This window comes from Leptosomus discolor, chromosome 2, assembly GCF_034619465.1.
Source record: "Leptosomus discolor isolate bLepDis1 chromosome 2, bLepDis1.hap2, whole genome shotgun sequence".
Classification (NCBI taxonomy): domain Eukaryota; kingdom Metazoa; phylum Chordata; class Aves; order Leptosomiformes; family Leptosomidae; genus Leptosomus; species Leptosomus discolor.
Window position 1 is genome coordinate 110,679,737 of NC_141392.1, and position 21,070 is coordinate 110,700,806.

Genomic DNA, 21,070 nt, shown 5'->3' on the forward strand with positions numbered 1-21,070 from the left:
CCTAGGGAAACAAGGCTTAGATAGTCATATTGTGTGTGCTGATCTGTCATCATACCTTCCTTCCCTTCTCAGCCCCAGTAACTTAGGAAAGTCTGTCTCTTTCATCACTGGTGGGGAAAGGTGGAGTAGTTTTTTAGTTGTTTATTTCCCAGTTGAAATTTGCACTATGAAAAACTTAACCTTAAATCCGTAGGCGTATGAAACCAGGCTTCCTTCATTCTGGTACACCGGAAACTACTCCAAAAATGTTAGCCAGTCTGAGAGAGATAGCATACAGCCAAGTAAATATAGCAGAAGGCAGGCTGGTTTTCTATCAGCATAAAAATACCAGCAGTATCAAATGGATTTTACAGGTTTTACTTGTGGGAGTGCTTTTGGAGTGCCCCAGTGTTAATATCATTAGGTATGAAAGACATGGCATTTTGAATTATCTTTCAAAATCTTTCCCTGAAAATGTGACAGAGTTGAATTTTAAATGCAGTGGGGGAGAGAACGTATAGACCTCCAAGGTTTCTCAGTATTCCACACAGGAGTTTGAAGAAAAAAGAAATAAAACATTTTTTTAAAAGGCACAAATACCCTATTTTCTTTCTGTATTAATCACCTGTAAATAGTATTCTAATACTTAATACTTTTGCCTTTGTTTTTGGTTGTGTGTTTTTTGTTTGTTTCTATTTGTACAGAAATGGTTGTGAACTTACAAAATCAGTTTGGCAAGCTGGCTGGTTCGGTGAGACCTGTTGAAAAACCAAATCCTTCAAGTTTTCAGTTAAGTTGGTCTGAAGAAAACACAGATGGGAGTTGTTTTCACGGGCACAGCCTGGAGGGAATTTTGCAAGAAAAATGTGGTTTACTTACAGCCATGAACCCTGACTATTGGCTGGGTACAGATAAACTATGTACTGAGAAGTAAGTATTCAAATTTTTGTTAAGAAGTGCCACATACTTTTTTTTACAAATGACAAATATGGGGTGTGTACACAGCTATGTATTCACATATAGTTAAAATAATCTGTAGAAAGGGGCGTGTGTGGAATTGTTGGTTAGTCTTGGATTGGGAGTAGAAATTGTAATGTGAAGAGTGATCAAAGTGAGCTTTTGAGGAGAGGAGGCAAAATCAACAACTAGAATCAGATGGCAAGAGTAGCAGCTAGATACAGATACTCACTTCACTTCTTCATAGTATTTTAGAAAAACTTGTGCCACAGCTCTCCAGAGAATGGGGAAACGGTTCTATTCCTCTCTGCCCTAGCCCCCCAAAAAGCACAGGAAATTAATTTTCCAAATCAGTATACTGTTTTTGTGGTGGCCTTAATCAAAATCAAAGTTAAAGTTAGTTCAAATAAGCAGGCAATTAATGCCTCTAGAACATACTTAAAAAAAAAAAAAAATTACAAGTGAAAAGGAGTTTCCACAACTTCATCTAAGCATATTGGCAATCAACAGTTGTATTTTCCGCAAGCAGAAAAGTAAAAGAAGAAATTTCTTTTGCTGGAAAAACATGAGAAAAGAAAACATTTGGTGCTATTAAGGAAGTTTAGTGTCTGTCTGTACGAGAGAACTGTTCCCAAATCCTGCCTTCACAAGTGAAAAAGATTTTATTTTTTTCCCAATTAAGGGTATATCAAAACAGTCATGCTATTTGTTAGTAAAATTATTTTCTTTAAAGGACCTAAGTAGCAAGGAGAATGACAGCCCAGCTAATCCAGCCTTTTACAAAGTTATATGGATATTTAAGTATCTGCCTTGTTTGTGTCAAACTTCTTACTCTTCCTTTAATACCTTTTTCTCTTGTGTCAAATTTTGCAAAAAAAAAAAAGGTGAGTTTTCTACTCAGTGGGTGCTGGCAGAGGACCATGGCCAGAGACAGAGAGCAAAACCCTCCTGAGTGGGAGCATAGGAGTTCAGCAGCATTTACTCCAAGGAATAGGAAATACCTAAAATAGCATTTCTCATAAACTCCCTGGGTAGTGTAGATACAGCTTCTGGATCATACGCCAGATTTCAGTTCTGCCGTTGGTTGGGTCATGAAACCCTAATCCAGAAGAGGAATGTACCAGCGAGTATCAGTGGAAAAGCTGGACTTTGCAGATGGCTTGGATTGGCCTGAATTTCTCATGTGTGCACTTGAAGGGTGTTTTTTGGAAAGGAGCTCACATTACATTACTGTGAAATGAGATTTCTTTGGTGCATTGAATAGCACCTTAAATCTTTATCCGGTATATACTTCTAAATGGTGTGCTTTAGAGAGCAATAGCCCCTACAGAGCCTTAGCGATACATTCCTGATTTTTTAGAACATTAAATATTCCCCTTGAAAATGACTGGCTGTTACGTGTATGCAGTCTTTTCTGTCTTTCAGTGGATTTATTTGCTTATCTTTATTTTCCTTTTCACATTACCTTTCACATATCCACCACGACAGAAATGGGTTGGAATAATGTAAACACAGTGTTATATTACAAGAGCTTTGGTTGTATGGATTCATTCTTTTGTATGAATAAGAACCTTTTTTTTTTTCCAAGGGAGGAGAGGTAATAATCCTTTTACCACAAATTTGCGTAAATCTTATGTACACACTGAATGAGTGGATATTTCAGTGTATGTTTGTGTGAATAATCTTTCATGCAAAGTCTGTTTTTAAGCCTACATTTTCATATGTAATATATTAAAATGTTAATGGCAAACTGTCATAGCCTTCATGAAACAAGATCTGAATTTAAATTCTTACTGGTTAAATTTCCCATTATATCATTTGCAATGCAAGTAGTTAATTATACATCTGACACTTACTTAACTCTGGAAAACAACGTCTACTCCTTCAGATATGAGGGTTTATCCTATGCAAGTGTGTGTCTGTATAATGGAACTAAAACCAAACTTTCAGTTTTAAACTGGATTCTAAATTGATTTAGGTGACAGGAGTTTTGCAGTTGGACCCAATGATCTTAAAGGTCTCTTTTCAACCTAAATAACTATGATTCTGTGAGTCTATATATGATGAGGTATTACAATGTGTGAAAAATGTTGAGAAAAATTATTTTCCCTTCCTACATCTAAATTTAAAATCAGTTAGATTTTTTTTTTTTAGCTCTTCAGAGGTGCTCTTAGAGTAAACAGCATAAAATGGGGCAAAAATGTGTGTGTGTTTAGGTACTCTCGTGAAAAGTGTAATTTCAGTTAATCAAATAAGTGCTTTACAGTATTGATGTAATTATGCATTTGCCTCTGAATACACAGTATCACTCCCCTGGCCCCCCTCAATGAAAACTGAGATTTGATACCTAAATTGCCATAAGAGCTGTAATTGCTGAATCTCAGATTTGACTGGGGTATGGCAAAATGTCTTAATTCATATTAGCCAAAAAATGCAATTTGGTTCAGCCAACATTTCTCAGTGATGTTTGAATTTAGCCAACACGTTGGGTTGTGGGGTCAGCTAGTTTGTTCTGAAGCTGCTGCAATGTCTGCTTTAATTTCTTTTTTGTAAGAAGTCGCTGACAGCTTTCAGGGAACATGAGATAGGGCATAGGATGGGATGTACGGCACGGGGCACCTGGTTTCAGATTTCCAATGTGCCAGACTTTAGGAGGCTTTAAACAAAGACTCTGCTCCCTGAAGCGCGGCTTGCATGGCACTCCGGGACAGGTCCGTCTGTTCTGTTCCTCCAGTTTGAGGTAAAATGTAAATGTTTGTTGGGCCAGAGGGAGTGAGCAAATGACTCTATAGTCTAGTAATTAGCACACTTGCCCGTAAATTGGGACAGACAGATTCCAGTCCTTGTTCTGGTGAATATTTAAGACTGCTGCTCTGAATCAGTCAGAGGGGAAATTTTAAACTCTGCTTCTCCGCATCCCAGGGCAATACCTAGGAAGCTAGAGGATGCATAGAACCTATATGGTGAATAGCACCTGAATCCCCATATCAATGTAAAAGATTTTTTAACAAATTGAAACGTGTGGATTTTATGCCATTTTTAAACTTAGCACTTTTAATAAAAACAAATTTGAGGCTAACCCAGAACAGGGTATTTTTCCAACCTAAGTTGCTGAACTTAATGTTTACAGAGCTATCTCTGCAGTCTGTCCTCTGTGTCATCTTTTGTTCAGTCTGACACTTGTTACCAGCAAGTGCAGTCTGCTATTTTCATTATATATACTTCATCAATAAAATCACCTCATCATTTTCGTTAACACTTTCACCGTGAAAGCTACAAAATAATTAAGCAGAAGGCTGCTATAGCGCTGATTACTTTCTGTTGACCTGGTCAATGGCTGCCCCAGCGTTTCCTGTGTTACTCCATTCACATGAACTTAGCTTTTCTCTCTTGTTTCTAGTTTGCAGACAAAGACAATGGACAAGAAATGGATGGGTTGTAATTCCATGGCATAGTGTCAGGAAGAGGAGAGGGGACCCTGTGGAAAGCGTGGGCAAAGAACAGGGAAAAAAGCCTGGGATATCTGCATTGAATAGTCTTAGAAATTTTAAAAATAGGGTAGGGTAAGGTAGCCACTTTCACACTTTACTACATTTGCTAAAAGCTGGCAGAACAAACACTGGTTCGATTTAGTCCTGAAAGGCAAAGAACGTATTCTTCCCCTGGTTGAGTATGATCCTGGTTCCTAGTGCAAGAAGCTATACAGGCTTTTCCTTCTTACCGTCTCTGCACCATCTCTGAACATGTCTTGGTCCAGTCCTCTACTTCAGGGTTTTGCAGGAGTGGGTCCCTTCACAGAAATGACATTGTAGACAAGAATTGTGATATTTTGTTTGTTTTGTTTTGTTTTTTGCGGTTGGTAAAATGTAGTTTTCTTCTAGTTACAATTACATATAAAAATACTAGCTAAATACTGACTAAATACACTTGGAATTTAGGGTGCTTTTTTCCCCCTTTCTTTTCAGATTGTGTGGTCATCTGGCTCATTACAGAGAAATGGACTTTCCCCAGAGTTACCATTTTGTACTAAGGTTATTCTCCTTTCTTCTGAGGATACAGCCCTCTTATATCCACGACGAGGTGTGTGTGATAGAACACAAACTTTTTAATAAAAAGCTCTGGAGAAACATGAAATACAACACAGGCCTAAGGAAGTAAAAAGGCCTAAAAATAACAGTATTAAAACCATTGTTGGTTGGATCCCAAACCCCATGGTATTACATCTACAGTTATACTGATCCTTTTGCCGGCATGGAAACTTCTTGTTAAGGTAGTAGTGCTGAGATCTACTACTGTACTTTAGTTGTAGTATCATTTTGTCTATAAGCCAAGTCACTGGTTCTCAGGTAGGAAAGTTATCAAGGAAAAATGTTTATCACAATTTATATCCTCACTTTGCATCAGAGCCAACAGGAAGCTATGAAATTACCGTTTTTTTGGCATAATTGTACATATTTTGAGTGTACTGGACAGCACATTAGCATCTCATTACATTGTGAGATTTTGCAATTAAAATGTCTATTTTTTTACCTACTGTTGAATGACAGCACATATATTTCTAGAAAGTAATGTCCACTTTGTTTTGAAATCGTATGTTACAAATAAAAGGAGCAGTTGGTTGATGGTTTCACTGCAGTGGGTTTTTTAGTCACTGTTTCTAACAGGCTGTTCTGGAGCAACTCTGGCATTGTTTTCTACATTTCCTTGCATCCTGTATATCTCCCAGTCTCTTGTTATGCCTGAGCCTCTCGTTCAAGTTAACACCTTTCAGGTCCATCTTCCACTTCAGGCTTCACAGATTTTGCAGCTACTTTTATACCTGGAACTGCCCATCACATTCCTTGTGCAACAGTAACTGCCAGGTTCTCCTGTCATTCTTCTTTTGCAAGGCTACCATCGTTTTTTTTCCTTCCTGACCGCTTTATAATCCAGCATCTTCAGCAGCTTGCGCCTCAGCCATTCTACCAGTTTCTCATGCTCAAATCTCATTTATGCACTGTGTTTTTAAACTGTCCCAGACAATGTGTAAATGAAGTTGGGTGCTGCCACTACATTAAAGACATCATAACATATACATATGTTGAGCAGAGATGGTGAGTAGATAGCCAGATGAATAATGCTGCTTTCAGTTGAATGCAATCACATCCAGCAACTCCAACGTCAGTATGGAGTACAGAAGTTGCCAAATCTATTTGATCAAAACCAAAATCAACAGCTGTTTCTAAGCATTGCTATAGACAAGAAAAATGGTGCCTGCAGACTTTACAAAGAGTAATAGCTTCCTTCCTGAGCCAGGGCTTCAGTGAGATGTAATCTGGGAAGGTAATCAGTTCAGTGAGTAGACTCTTGAGTAGGATGGAAGGGTTTAAAATCTGTTGCAGTTCAATTCGTGAAACCGTTGTCTAACAGTTGGGAACAGGCGAATGGTAGGAGAGGAGATGGGCTGCCCAACCTGTCTGGAGCAAAGTGATAAAGCAGTATTTCAAGCGCGGGTAGAGCAGACAGGGCTATTAAAGGTAAGTTGTAATAGTTACTCGGAAGTACTGGGAAACCAGGAGGCTTTGGTTGCTCAGCAGAGGCGGGAGGTAATTAAGCATGGTGTCCTGATTTAAGGGAGCAGAAAAGACGTGGTTTGGGAGAAGTTTTTTACTTTTTCATATATTTTAGGAACAGAGATTTAGAGCAATTTTCCTACAAATTGGTTGTAATACGCAGATGGGAAGGCATAGTTTTGGCCATACAGAGCCTAACTGTGCTTGATGGGGGAAGAGGAAGGAGCGGACCGCGTTGTTACTTGTTGTGTGTCAAGAGATTTCATAAGTGGGTACAATTTAGTATGTCTAAGTCTGTTACCACACTGTGCTAGATACCTCAGACTGCTGACGAGATGGATCTTGAACTGATGTTTATATTAATGGACTCAGAATATACCAGTTTGAACTTCATCTTGTGTCTGGTGTTTGTGGTTTAAAATTAGCCATTATTTATTATGTTTGACCTCACCTGAGTGGATTAGTAAAGTTTGTAAGTATTTGGTAAAATTATTCATTGTTCTTGTTCTAGAAGAGTATTTGTATCTGTTAAAAATCTGCAGAAGTGTAATACACATTGTCACTATTTTCAACAGTGCTTGCTCAAGCAACTGAAAGTGTCTCATTCTCTTTACTATAATATCTGTTGAAGTTTTGAATTAACTATCTAAAAGACACCTTGTTATACATAAAGGATTCATTTAATTCAGAAGTCTTTATTTGAAAGACTTATGCGCTTAATTATAGGTACACCTTTCTTTTAAAACTACTGTAGTAGTAAAATCTGAACTTCATAAATTAAAAATACTGTGCTCATTGTTACATTGTTACAAACGTAACAAAGCTCCCTTAGATGTTAGACTAAATTACGGCTGTACTTTAATAAACTGGAATAAAGCTTGCAGTTAATCATCAAGAGCCATGTGCCTTCTGGACACATAGGTTAAGACTCAGATTTAAAAGTAAAGGGTGTGCCCCTAAAATACTTAATGTTATTTCTATACAGTTTAATCAATGAACACTCATGGTGGAGTAATGATGTTTAAGAAGCTGATGAGCCACAAGAGTGCCTTATCTTCAGTGAAGTGTAGTTGAGCTCTCTTGGGACAACTACTTTGAGTCCAGTTAATATAACCCTGAGGTGGAGCTGCGCTGGTTGAACAGACAGCTCCCGGCGGATAGCTGAAGGGTAGGGTGTCTGCCGCAGCCCAGCAGTTCCAACCACCTCTTCTGTCGACTTTTAAGTTACAGTTCCTTTCTGTAACTATTTGCTGAAAATGTCCGGGTAAACCTTGGCTTTCTGATAGCTACTTCTTTGCACTTCTTCCCGTGGAAATTTTAAGTAAAGAGACTCGGTTTGTTTTGTTTCTTACTCTAACAGTTGAATGAGAGTTCTTAAGTATATAGATAAAGGCAAGTGGGTTTTTTAGTTTAAAATTTTAAACCAGTATATATTGAGAAGACTTAGAGAATAGTTAAACAATTATTAACTTAGACAATAGCAAATCAGTTATTCTGAGACCTTGATGTGTCTTCTAAACTGAATTTAGGCTTTTCCTAGTTTGTGAGCTACATTTTAACACCCTTTTTTTTTCTATTTTCAAGAGTGCAAAAGTAAGCTTGCTTTATGAATTCTCCTAATTAATGCAGCCTTTCTGTTGTTTCAGTGGAGAAATATGACAGATGTCTCATTTTCTTTTGAAAGGTATAGCCTTCAGTAGAATTGGTATTTTACCTTACTAGTTTTTCACTACCTCAGTGTGTATGCCTTTTCAATATCAACTTAGTCTCAGTCAAATACATTTTTCTTTTCAAACTTTTTACCATTTCGCAGACATGAAGGAGAGGTGTTTGACTTTCTCCTTACCCTCTTACATGGAGTAAGGGCCTTGAACCTGATTTAACCAGAGAATGAGCATCAGTAAAGCCCAATGCCTGCAAGCAATGCCAGTCTAATTTATCGGCTATAGTGTGTTGTATGGGCTTCGCTGCAATTACATCTTCCTAACTCATTTTTAGCGTGACCCCTGAAACAATCGCGTTTGGAAGATCTGAGAAAACTTTGTGCAGTGTTGCAGGCAATGCAATGAATAACTTGCTTTCTCATAACTTCTCAGAAAGCTTAGAAGTCCCTTCCTCAAATTTACTTTTCTCCCTTTATGGACAAACAAGACTTTGGTGATGGTCCTGAAAAATTGTTTCAGGGTATTTATGGTGATTTGTCAAGAGGATGCTTTTGCAGGGCTGGGAGCGAAAGAGCCAGGACCCATAGGGCTTTTGAGAGAGGTAAAGTCTGAAAATGTTAAGCCTCTGAACAAGGTGTCTGCTCCCTGGTTCATCTGTCCTTTCCCCATGTCAGATTAGTTCGTTTTACGCAGAGAAGAGTCAGGATAACTCTGTTTAATGAATCTCCAGTTTGGTCCAAAATGAAATGGGTTTCCCAGCACATACACTCGTACACATTTCCTGGCTGAGCATGTTAGTATGTGCATCAGTCAAAGCAGTGTCTCTTGCTGCATTTGTCCCGGCACTAAAGGCAGAATGCTTGCTTTCCAGTATCTCCTCAACTGTTACTGGTCTGGTTGCTTCTCACAGGTGGAGCTCCTTTGTTCCTGGCTAGCTTAGATGAGGGAGAGCATAAAGGGCCTGCCAAGATGTGGAAACAAGCGTATGTGAAGGAGCTTCCCTCACCGCTGCTTGTGCTAGGATGCTGCTGAAATAGTGAACAAGAGAGCGAGCAAGGACTGGCGGAACAGGAGATGATGAATGCTTGTCGCCTCACGTGAGTTATAGCTGCCCTTGTACAACTGCTAATGGCAGCGTTTCCAGAGCCAGAACACTCCTCCCCAGTCCTCAGCACCTACACCCTGCCTCCAGCAGTACTTCAGGTAGTTTTAGAAGAAAATACAAGCACATTCCTCTGACAATCTCACACCGCTGCTCTGCATTGTGGCAGTATTCTGTCTCTGCTCATAGACCACCCTATGGTCCTAGCAGTGGCTTTGCTTATCGGCTGCAGACTGTGCCATTGCCTTGCGAGACTGCCACCAAGAGTGTTTAGTGTCTGTGTTGCGATCTGATAGCTTGGTCTGGATCCTGGGATGATGCTTCTGTGCTGCCTTTTCACAGAGGACGCCTGCAGTGACCCTCTGATGGGGCGTTGCATGTCTCTGACAGGGCTGCCTGAGGGGTGCAGAGTAGAGGCAGCTGCAAGAGAGAAGGGTGAAGATGCCACCTCTTTACAGGCCCAGGGAAGAGTGTCCCAAGACTATATCCAAGTGCCCCAGCTCTCAAGGTCAGGATATCAGACTGCAGAGCTAGTGAGTTCCTGCTGAGCCGTCGGCTCCTCACAAGCTAGGCAGGTGTCACGTCTGCAGGCAGCCTGGGTCCTGTGTTCCGAGCAGGACTCTGACCGTGGTGCAGCAGGGCTCCCCGTGACCACCGCTGGCGGTTTGCTCCGGCACCAGGATGTACACCCGGCCCTGGATCTCGCCCGCACAGTAAGTCGTGCTGCGTCCATGTGAAATTGCGACAAAACAGTTTTGTTTACTGAGCTGAGATCCGCGGTGTTGGTCACTCTGAACCGGGCAGCTGGGTGCTCCGCAGCGCAGGTGAGGCGGAGGACAGCACGCAGGGAAGGAGCTGCACACGCTGTTCTCTTGCTGCACCGCTGTCGGCCTGTGCGGCAGGACCTCTGTGCACAGGGGGCAAACCCAGAGGGAGCACCATGTCGAGCAGAGACAAATGTTCAGTGAGACTGGGTAACGTGCTAAAGATTTTGTCATCAATAAAATTCTAGGCTTCAGGCTGACTTGTTTTTTAATATATAGGCTGCAGCAAAATTGATTAATTTATGTTGTAGTCATTTCAGAATGTCCTCAGGCTGATGGAGCCGCATCTCCTGAACGGTCTGCGTGCTCTCAACATCTCATTATCTTTAGGGGCTAAAGACATAATCAAACAGGGAATCTTTAAGGAATGCCCGAATATGCAGGGATATGGGATATGACTGAAGTGAAAAGCAAGCTGTTTTTTAATTGTCCTGTTCTGTATTTGCACATTGCATTTTCATTTCTTTCTTTACCCATTTCCACCCCCAGGTTTTTCCATCTTCTCTTTCCAACAAGGCATTTCCAGCTTCCTTTTCCACTGTCACTTGTCTTTCTGTTTCTTTCCACTGTGCACGCTTTCACCTCACTTCCTAGTGTGTTCATGAACCTCTGCCTGGGCTTTTCTCTCTTTTTTTTTTTTTTTTTTTTTTTTTCCCCAGCCCCTTGATACCTTCAGGCATATTCTGCGTGGGTCAGTGATCAGCTTCAGGCTTACTTTTCTGGCTCTATTGCTAGTGACCACAGGCCTGTTGCAGAAAAGCAAAGCTTGCCTGGTGTGCCGTGTAGTGGAGGGTATAGAAGATTCACAGCTCTTCACAGCCAGCTCTCCAGCCTGACCCTTGCATCCTAGGGGTGCAGATTAAGTAGAAAGTATCTTGCTTTGACTCCCTGACACGTTTTTGTGAAATCAAAAGTACTGTTACAAACTTGATGCAACTTGTTTATTACACAGGTGTGAATGGTCAGTGTGTGTAGATGATAATTATCAGGCATGAGATTTTAAAACCTTGTTTGTTAAGTAAGTCACAACAGTAGCTAATCCTTGTCCAGAATAATTCCCAGTTTCTCTAGATAGTGATGTCAAAACACCGACTAGGAAGAGGTGCAAGCACGTTGAGACAGTGCTCGGCCAGGTGATTGCAAATGGTGCCTGAGTTCGGTGGGGTTCTTGGAATGTTTCAAGTGGGATCCATTTAAAAGAAAATGAATACATGAAGAAGAGAAAGAGAATGCTGAAGGCAGGACTGAGGCAGAGGGAGAGGTAAAGGGAAGGGCATGAGGGGTGGAGGAGAGCAGTGAGATTGAGGTGAAAGGGCTGAGCGAGGGAAGAAGTTGGAGGGAATGCCAGTCAGCACAGGGCAAGGGAAGTCCTGCCAGAGCGCTGCTGCATCAGGCTGGCATGGCTTTATGCCCAAGCCAAAGCTCTGCTAAATCCCTGTGTGCTTCTTGCCCGATTTTATTCAGTGATGATGCAACCTGGTTAGTGACATCACAGAAATACACCTACAGGTGGTGTTACAGAGTCTAGATTGTGACCGGCAGATTAGTCAGCGGTGTCACAATCCGGTGTTTATATCATTGTCTCCTGAATGTGGAAGTGATTGCCATGTCGATAACTAAGTTTTCATCGGCTGATCAGGCTGTTAAGAAAAGCCATCACTTTTGCAGAAGCAACAGCTTTGATTTATTTGGAATAAAATAATGGGAAATTCTAGTTAAGTAGAAATACCAAGCGTGGCACGTTACTAAGATTTTAGCAATTTGGGTGCAAAGTAAACATGTGACTGAACTTCAGCACGTACTGCATCTGGGTTGCTTACAGCTACAGGGTAGTATTATGTTTTATTGTTAATGAAAAGTATGCACAAACAATCAGGGAGCGTGAGGAGCGAATTACACCTGAGAAAGTCCTTCCCAGTACTTGCGATTTTGAGCTGGTTTTGTAATTTGTATTAGAAACAAAGCGAGTTATTCTCGTTTGGAAAAATGTATCTTTCTGACATCTTAATTGGGTGTCAGTACTTTTTTCATGTGAGAGCAGATAAATTTTCTTCTATGTAATCTCGAATTAGATTTTTTTAAAGTGGATCATGTCACAAAGAACAGTTTACATCAGTTCATTTCACTTTGTAGAGGAAGGTCCTACTTCAGTAGTATTTATCTTTTTGCCATCCTGGTTTGCAGATCCAAACAAAGCATTTTGTTTCTAGAGTGCCAGTTGTAATCCAATCAGAGGATATTAAGCAACTTCTAGAATTAGACCCTCAGTGAAAGTTTGTTCCCTTTAGTTTTGTATTTCCTTCAGTTGACTGTTTGAATTGTTCTTCTATAATTTTGCATTGAAGTATGTCCTGTACAAATAGGTAAGAGATTTTGACCTAGAAGGAGAGACCTCTTATTAGTGCGCATACTTTTAAATTGCAGTAGTTATCTGAAGCATCTCGACATATGATAGATAGCATTGTTGCTATATGGGTTTGATTCAACTTGTTACTTAAACAAGCAACCTCCCACCCTTATTTCTCAAGGAGAAACTTAAGATCTTTATGATTTAAATTCATGCATGCCACTTTGGATGTATCCGATGGGTTCGTGATGTTGCTGCTGCTCTTAAACCAGAGAATTTAGGTGCCTTTCCAGCAGTAACTCCGTCGTAAACCTCCCTTTCTCTCCAATCCCGGGCTCAGCTGAGGCACGTAACAACGCCAGGGTCCCCTGGAGTGGGGCAGTCGGTGCAGCGCTCGTGAAAATTAAGGCACCTCGTGCCGGTTTTAGACTTTCCTAAAAACGGGTTTAGTACAGGAAAAAAAGAAGTAAGGTTATAGGGGATGGGAGAGGGAGAAGGGAAACCCATTTTTAGTGCGAAAAAGATCCTAGGGTGCTTCCCGCGTACCCCCCGGTAAGTCCGAGCCCCGGGGTCCGGTGAGGCGACACCCCTCCGGCGCGGCCCCGAGCCCGAGCGGGCCGGGCCGCTGGGGCAGCTCTCGCGTACCGCGGCCGGGAGGAGCGCTGGGGACCGCGGTGCAGCTGCGGTGCCAGCACCTCAGCCGCCGTGCAGGGCAGGGGTGAAACCGGGGGAAACGGTTTCTGTTTCTTTCCCTCAGGAAAGCGGCCTTTGACAGCGGGGTGCGCTGCCGGGCGGGCCCCCGGGCGGCCCCCAGCCGCGGGGCAGCACCGCGAAGCTTTACTTGTCCCTTGCGTGCGCCGTCCCCGCGCTGTAAGGAAGGGGCCACGGCCAGTGTCACCCGCTGCCGGCCCGGGCCGGGCCCCGCGGGCCGCCCCAGCGCTGCTGCCGCCGCCGCCGCCTCCCCCCGGCCCCCGCGGAGCCCCGCACGGGACCCGGCACCGCCCCTCCCCGCCCGGCCGCCCAATGGGGGCGCGGCGGCTCCGCCCCGCGGTCCGCGGCAGCCAATAGGAGGCGTCGCGCGGCGCCCGTCCACCTGCGGCTGCGAGAGCCACCTGAGCGGGCGAGAAAAGCCGACAAAACCCGTCGGTGCGGCGGGCTGCGCGCTGCTCTCTCCGCTCGCCCCCGCCTCGCCCTCCCGACCAGCCGGGCCAGTTCTGCCGCCCGCTGCCTCCGCCAGACATGACACAAGACTACGACAAGTGAGCGAGCCGGGCGGGGAAAGGGGGGGGGGGGGGGTGTTCCGGTCCGACCGGTGCTGCCGCCCCTCCCGGGGGGCTGCGCCGAGAGGGGCTTGCCGCCCGGGGCTCGCTCTCCTGTGGGGCCGGGCTGGGGGGAGCCGCTCTCCCCGGGGTCCCGCCCCCCTTCATCGTCTCGGAGGAGTAACCGGAGGCTGCGGTGGGGCGGTGCGAAATGGCGGGGGGGGGGGGGGTTGAGCCCCGGGGAGGGGGCCCCGGCGGCGCAGCGGGGCGACCCCGGCGGCCACCCCGCCCCGGGAGGCGAGCGGCGAGGCAGGGCCGGCTTTGAAACCCGACACCCGCGGCGAGGCGTGGGTCAGCGCCGCCGCCGTCCGCCCCCCGCCCCGCCGCGCCGCGCCTTAAATGCGGGCGGCGGCGGCGAGCGGGCCGCGCCGTCGGGAGGAGCGGGCGCCGCCGCAGCGCCGGGCTGCCCCTCTGCCGGGGGCTGAGGGAGGCGGGCGGAGCCGCAGCGGCGGGCTGACCCCCCCGCCCCCGCCGGAGCCCCGCGCCGCTGCCCGGCGGCCGCAGCGGCCCCCATGGACTTCTACGAGGCGCACCCCTCCGGCAAGGTGGATTTCGGCAGGTAAGGGGGGCGGCCGGCACCACCCGCGCCCCTCCGGCTGCCTCGTACTGCGCGAAACCGCGTGTCGAACGAGTTAAAGCTGAGCGTCACGCGTGTTTTCTGTAACTTCGTGGGGTCGAACGCCGAGGGGTCTCCTCCGAGCGGACCCTTTGCTGCGTCTGGTGGCTCGGGTTTATTTCTGCACTTGTCACCGCCTCCGTCTGGTGGCCGTGGGCACCGTAAGTGAATCGAAAATGGGGTAACGCTGAAGGGATTTGAAGAACCGATTATAAAATTACTGTGTTTTGAGTGATCGGTGGCTCAAATGCACTTATTTCCTAGGGAGAGAGCAGGATATTTACCAAAGTTGTTTTTTCAAATATACGGCTTTTTAGGAAGAGGACTGTAAGGCAGCAGCTCACTAACTTCACCCTGTGATCAGGATTTTTCATATTTTTTACCTCCAATGATGTTTAATAGATGAAGCCATAGCAATCTAGGTATGCGTGCTTTGTTTTTCTGGCACGTAGAAGCCAGCAAAAGAAATCCTGTCTGCTGCTTCAGCATTAAAGGTGTGCTCTGTGCGAGACCCGCTATAAAGCGTGCTGTGGCTGAGGATCTCGTAATGTCTTCGGTTGAATTGCACGGCAAGGGAGAGAAGGGGTGAGTTTTGGATCGGTGAAGGAAGTAGGAGTAGTTTCTGTGATCCGCAACGTTCTGTGTTCAGGCTGTGGGATCCTCACAGGCAGAGAGAGAGTATTTGCTTTTTGTAATATTTCTCTGCTTCCACTTTCATCACGTAGAAAATAAAATTCAGAAATTATTAAAACTGCAGTAGGAAACTTATTTCCAGCCTTTGCTGGGCACGTCTACTAGTTTGTGAGCAGATTGACATGCCAGTAAGTCTTGAAACCTAAAACTTAAGGGAAGGCAAACGTTTACTTTTCTTATTAATATGTTCTCACTTTCCTGAAAGAAGCTGTGTTCTGTTAAGGGATTGAGTTACTGCCAAACCCTGCGCTCCTCTTGATAATTCTGGCGATATTTCTTTTTACACTGCTTTTAGAGGGGCACGTTACCTGTAGGGCAATGCATGTTATATTTAGGTATTACAATGACAAAGAAATCACACAAAACTATGTAGTTTTTGCATTTGCTACATTTCTGGTTAGTGGCTGCTTTAGCTCTCAATATTTTTGGTTCTTTCTTGGTTCTCTCTTTCTGTGGGAGGGGATCAGCTTAGTGGTCTTGTGAGTTCCAGCACAGCTGACTTAGCCCTTCAGCTTGGCAGAGATGGATTAAGTGAACTGCACCCAGGATACTTCTGTTGCCTTTTTTCTTTACAAGTGACTTTGGCTGGAGGATTTACACATTTGCTATGGATATTTGAGGTTGCTTTTATCACGTTGTATAAGAATAGGAGCTTGTACCTAAAGAAAATTCTGCTTTGTCTTTTGCTCGCCTCACTTTGATGGAAAGTGGGTGTCCTCGATACCAGAGGCATCTGCACTTTGGTACGCTGCATTTTGGTATCTGCGTCAGTGTGTACACAAGTATGTATGAAGACCTAAAGAAAGGGCTTGATGCGAGAGCTTGTCTCTTTTATTGTTGTTGTTTGCTTTTTTCTCCACTATATAATACTGATTTATAGCCACAAAGCGCTCTTGCAAGTCCTGGAAACTCCCACTCGCTTTAAGTGTCTTCAGCTCAGCCAAGCTGTCCCACTGAAGCTCAGCAAGACTCCTTGTGTAACCAATAAAGGATCGAACGCGTAATTTGCAAAGCGCTTTGCAATCTTTTTGGTAGAAGGTGGTGGTAAACGTAGGATACTGTTAAGCTGATTATAGTGATTAGAGTATTTCACAACTTTCTATTTCACAACTTTTTGTATTTGTAGTATATTTCAATCTCTGAATGCATCTGCGTAGATAGATGGAAAGAACACTTCTCTACTGGGGAAGGGGTGTGCTGGTGGTGGGGAACTACTTTTTGTGGGGTTTGTAGTGAGGTTTTTTTGTTTGGTTTTGTTTGGTTGTTTTTTTTGTTTGTTTTTTTTTTTTTAAATAGTTATTTATTTATTTTGATCTACTTACCAATTCATTAAAAAAATGCCTAGTTCGGGATTATTTAAGAAAATAAAAAAGCTTCCCTTCTCTCCCCACCGATCTGGAGTAAACTACTGTTAGGCTTGCACTGGAAAGAAGGCTGTTTGAACTGGTTTAAAAGTCAGATTTAAACAACATTAGCTTGAACTGACTTGAAAGGTGAAACATATATTTTTGGTTCTATTGGTAAAATATATTAAGTTGTCAAAGCTGGTAGGACAGCATTTTCTACAGATGTCCCGCTTTTGCCTGTGGGCAGAAGGTCTGTTGTCTTGGAGCTTTCTTGTTCCCAGCAATCTCAAAACGTTCAGAGTAAATATAATTTTTACTCATACACTACAGCATAAAGAGGGAAAACTTCAATTTTTCTTAGTCATTTGTTGGGGGTGTTTCGCACTGGTGTCAGGGATTATTTCAACAGTAACCAGGCAGTAAGTCTTTTGGCTTCCCTTGTCAGAAATATTCACTGTCAAATTGATTTGAGGGCCCTTTGATCAATTTCCCTGTGTAGTCTATAATCGGCAGCTTCTAGATGGTGTTTTCAGATAAACTCTGAGAGCGAAGACGCCTTCTGAAAGCTCTGGGGGAAAGAGGTATTTCATTAAGTCACACTTTCTAGTTCCATGTGGGAAATGGAGCAGGTTGCAGCTTGGTAATATTACGTAGGATGTGTTAGAGGTTTTGTAGGTGGTGGGCCAGTAAGCGCATGTAACTCTTTCTGGGTTGGATTCGGAACGTGCGCCGGGCAGTTGTGCTCTTAAATGACTTTGCCTTTTTGTATAGGCTGGTGTAATCCAGCTGAGTTTGGTCAAATTTATCCTGATTTACACTGAGCGCAAGTGGGTGAGATCAGAATTAGGTTTCTGGGCTTTTTGTGTTGACTAATCCTTGCAGTGCACTGAATCAGAATATGAGCCCTCTGAAACTGGGGCAGCTAATTTTGAAGAACTTCAGGAATGTTTTTCATGTGTTCTAACAGGTGGCTCTCTTCTTTCTTCTTTTTTATGATTCAAGTAAAAGACCCGTGTTGGTTCTTCAGAATGACTCTCTCTACTCTCAGAGACGTCCTTACACCAGTGAAGATGAGGCCTGGAAAACCTTTCTTGAAAATCCCCTTACAGCAGCTACCAAAGCTATGATGAGCATCAATGGTGATGAAGACAGTGCAGCTGCCCTTGGACTGCTCTATGATTACTACAAGGTAGATTGGTGTGGGTATGTGCTGGCAGCCAGCGGAGCTCTTGTTCCACCTGTAGAAAAGATGTCATTTGCTAGAGGATTTTACAGAAGCTGTGAATAGATCATGTGGTTTTTAAATGGGAAAAAAAAAAATCCATCTCCCTTTTTCTTAAAATTGGTTTCTTTTTAGCTTGGAAAAAATAAGATCCCCTGGATCTTAACGTAATGGGTCAAAAGCTTCAGTAGCACTTTGCCTGTCAACTCCAGGTTCTGCAGGAGGCAGTGTATTACAGAAATAGAATGAGGCTTTGGGAGCATGTCCCTGTCTGAATGTAAATACACATGGAAAAAGACATTTCTCACCTTTTGCTCATGTGATCCATGTAATGGTGGGACTGTTGGCTTTTGCTGGGTCTTCGATGTGCTTAGTCTCAGCTGCATTTTTGGTGGTGTGTGGGGCATGAGTGTCCACCTGGAGAAGTTGCTGTCTGCAACCCTCTAACCTTCAGTGAGCTTCAGCTGCCGTAATCTGTTAATCCTTTGACAACTGTAGTTATCTTCCCCAGTGGTCACGGTCTTCTCAGAGAGATGTGCCTTCCTAGATGCTTACAGGTGAATTGAGCACAGTCTAACAGATAACCTTCTGGTTTGCGTGGGATATGTTTTGCTGAGGTTTCTTTCCTAAATACCAGAAGTCTAAGCCAGGGTAGTTATCTTCGGTCCATGTCCAAGTCAGTGGAGACCAGCAGGCGTTTCCAGGCAGGGAGGTGTCCTGCTTGTGTTAGACGCCTGCATTATGGTGGCCTGGCTCACCAGGTGGAGATGCCTGTTTTTATTCTTTGCTGAGCGTGCAGGGAGGCTGGACTTGGCTCGCATGCCTGACACTTTGGCTAGTGTCTTTTAACAGTAGTGAGTGCAGTTGCCAGCCTCAGTATGTTCTTCAAGCACGAGGAGAGGTTGCCTTGTGCATACAAAATCCTTGCCTGCCCATTTAAGAGTTGAACATGTCTCTCATATCAAAATATTCTTGTAATGCTTAATATGGAGATTAGCACTCCGCACATGACAAAATACCACAGATTCACTGATGTGGATGTTATTCAGCTAGTTTTGTGAGAAAACCGGCTTTTTGCTTTGTTCTCGTGCTTGCTACGCTTTTGGGGGAAAAAAAAAAAACCCACACCCATATTTTCACCAGAATGGCTTTAATCCACAAAATCCATTTTTATTTCTAAACCTGTAGATTACAAAGAGAATGTTGATGTTGATCCTTTACGCTTGGCAAAGCAGAAGGGATTTGCTGTACAGTAATGTCTAATTCAGGGTTTCCTCTTATGTTTGGGTATCAGTGGGTGTACAGAAAAAAAATCAGTGGAAGAACAGGTATGCCACACACTTGGGTGAAGCGAAATGGTTAGAGGTTGAAAGATTTATTGAGGGCTGTTATGAGGTAATGCTAGAGGGACAACGTCTAGGCATTTTTAATACGCCCCCTCTGCAATATTAAAGGCAGTTGCTGAGATCACCTTGGTATTAAAAAAAAAAAAAAAAACAACAAAAACAACTTGAGTTTTCTTCCGTTTGACCAATGGGCTACCCTGATAGCTCTACTGTGGTTAATAAGACCTTACAAGAAACAAATTTTTGATCAAAATTGAGAGTTAAGGAGTGTTGGCCAAATGCAGCTTTGAAGACCCTTGTTTTTCAGTGGTTAGTTAGTGTTGGCCTCCTAGCAGTCTCCAACTACAGCTTCTTGAAATTGGAAAAACCAACAATTCTGGTGTTGCTGGAGATTCCAGGTTATGTGGAAGAGCCAGGACTTAGGTTTTAGTCCGGGGCTGTTTAGAGATGTATGCTGTTCATGCAGGTATGCCATCAGCCTTCGAGTTAGCAGTAAAGTAGTGGTTCTCCACATTGCACCTAAGCTAGGAAACAGAGGCAGTATCTGAGCAGGCTTCAGCAAAGGAAGACGGGGTGGGGTTTGCTCCTCCTTACACCAGAAGGTATTTGCTTTGCACATTCAGGAGGCGTGTGAGGGTGACAAAAGTCCTGGGCACCATGTGTGGGTTTGCAGAGGAGCTTGCGTGGACTTGCTGTGCAGTTGAGGGAACCTGAGCACCACAGGCTTGTGCCAGCAGTTGCGAGAGCTGTTCGGGTTGCTGGGGTCCTGGCTGGGTGCTACAGTGAACCGAGCTGCTGCAGGTTGAAGACTTTGCCTTGGCCTTGCAGCACAGTCAGGAAAATGGCATGTGTCTCTGTGTGGACAAGGTGATCGATGTTGTAGTATGTGGTATTTTCAAGGCAAATCCTGTCTGTGGCATAAAATACGATGAGCAGGATTGAGCTGTTGTAAATCCAGAGCACCGGTGGCTTCCTTTTGTCTATGAAAGATTTCGTACAGTTTGGGCCGTTGCGTTGTACATGGCCACGCACAAAAGCAAGTTGTAGCATCTCAATACACTTGTTGGACCTGATCCTCCCCAAATCCACTGATCTCTGAAGAGAAAGGAAAGCCTTGAGTGGTCTTTGAGGAAGTGGCCTAGAGAGCCCGTGTTCTTGCGGAAGGGGCTGTGAAGCAGCGTCCAGCTGCTGAACGTCCAGCAAGCTGAACCCTGGCAGCCTGCAGAGGAGAAAACCTGCACTGCCAGCACAAACCTAGGGGGCTCTCCTACTGGTACTGCTCACAGGGTGCTTGTGCTCTGGTGGATGGTTTTCTGCACTGTTTTTCCCAGCTCCTGGCACTGGCAGGAGCCCAGGGCTGACACAGCTGGCTGGGTTGGCTACATGGGGATCTGTGGGCATCACCTGGGGCGGGCCTGGCATGCCAAAGCCGTGTGAATGCTGATCAAGCTGTAATGCTAATAATGACTTGTATCAGAGAGTGATGCTTTTTAATGTGACCAAATGGCTGCATTTTGATTTTTTATTTTATTTTATTTTATTTTATTTTTGTCGGGGGGAGAATGCAATTACAGCATGTCTTTTATTTGCCAGGTTCCAAGGGAGAGGAGATCTTCGACAGCTAAACCAGAGGTGGAACATCCTGACCCAGACCATAGTAAAAGGTATTAGTTTTTATTATTGCATGTCTGCTTATCTCCCTTCCCTCCTAGACCACCAAAGCTGCTGGAGGAAAGTAACTTACTGCACTGCAGTGTTGCGCTGGAAGAGTGAAATTGTTTGCTTTTACTCTGTGTTCCAAATTCCTGTGCTGCCCCAGAAACAGGATAGGGATTGGACCATGATGTGGAGAGCTGAGGCCCAAACCGCTTTTCGTTGCCATCCATCTACTTTCTGTCTACTGGTGTCATACAGTCAGCGTAGCAGAAGTGGCTCTTTTTAACACTAGGCACAGCCTGGTAGCACAAGCACCCCTTCCCAAGGCTGCAGTGGTGACTGGTGACCCTTTTATTTGTGCAAGCTGTTGCCTCAGTTGCTCACTGCTGGTTTTGTTCTCGGGCATCAGCAGCGTTGCGCGTTTGTGCATGGACTGATAAGGAAGGA

The 21,070-nt window shown here is 44.2% G+C and overlaps 2 protein-coding genes across 4 annotated transcripts in view; both read left to right on the plus strand.

Moving 5' to 3' along the window:
* TAF1B (TATA-box binding protein associated factor, RNA polymerase I subunit B) overlaps nucleotides 1-5,094 on the plus strand; it is a 51,793-nt gene extending 46,699 nt beyond the window's left edge. The window contains exons 14-15 of the mRNA XM_086461568.1: nucleotides 684-909; nucleotides 4,902-5,094. Coding sequence (XP_086317694.1) covers nucleotides 684-909; nucleotides 4,902-5,094 — 419 coding nt within the window. The remainder of the gene's footprint in view (nucleotides 1-683; nucleotides 910-4,901) is intronic.
* Nucleotides 5,095-13,664: 8,570 nt separating this feature from the next.
* Nucleotides 13,665-21,070, plus strand: part of GRHL1 (grainyhead like transcription factor 1) — a 42,555-nt gene continuing 35,149 nt past the window's right edge. For 2 of the 3 annotated variants that reach the window (XM_086461570.1, XM_086461571.1), the window contains exons 1-3: nucleotides 13,665-13,684; nucleotides 17,402-17,588; nucleotides 20,561-20,631. In XM_086461570.1, coding sequence (XP_086317696.1) covers nucleotides 13,665-13,684; nucleotides 17,402-17,588; nucleotides 20,561-20,631 — 278 coding nt within the window. Of the gene's footprint in view, nucleotides 13,685-14,256; nucleotides 14,304-17,401; nucleotides 17,589-20,560; nucleotides 20,632-21,070 lie in introns of those variants that run through there. The other variant, XM_086461569.1, reaches the window with a different exon arrangement.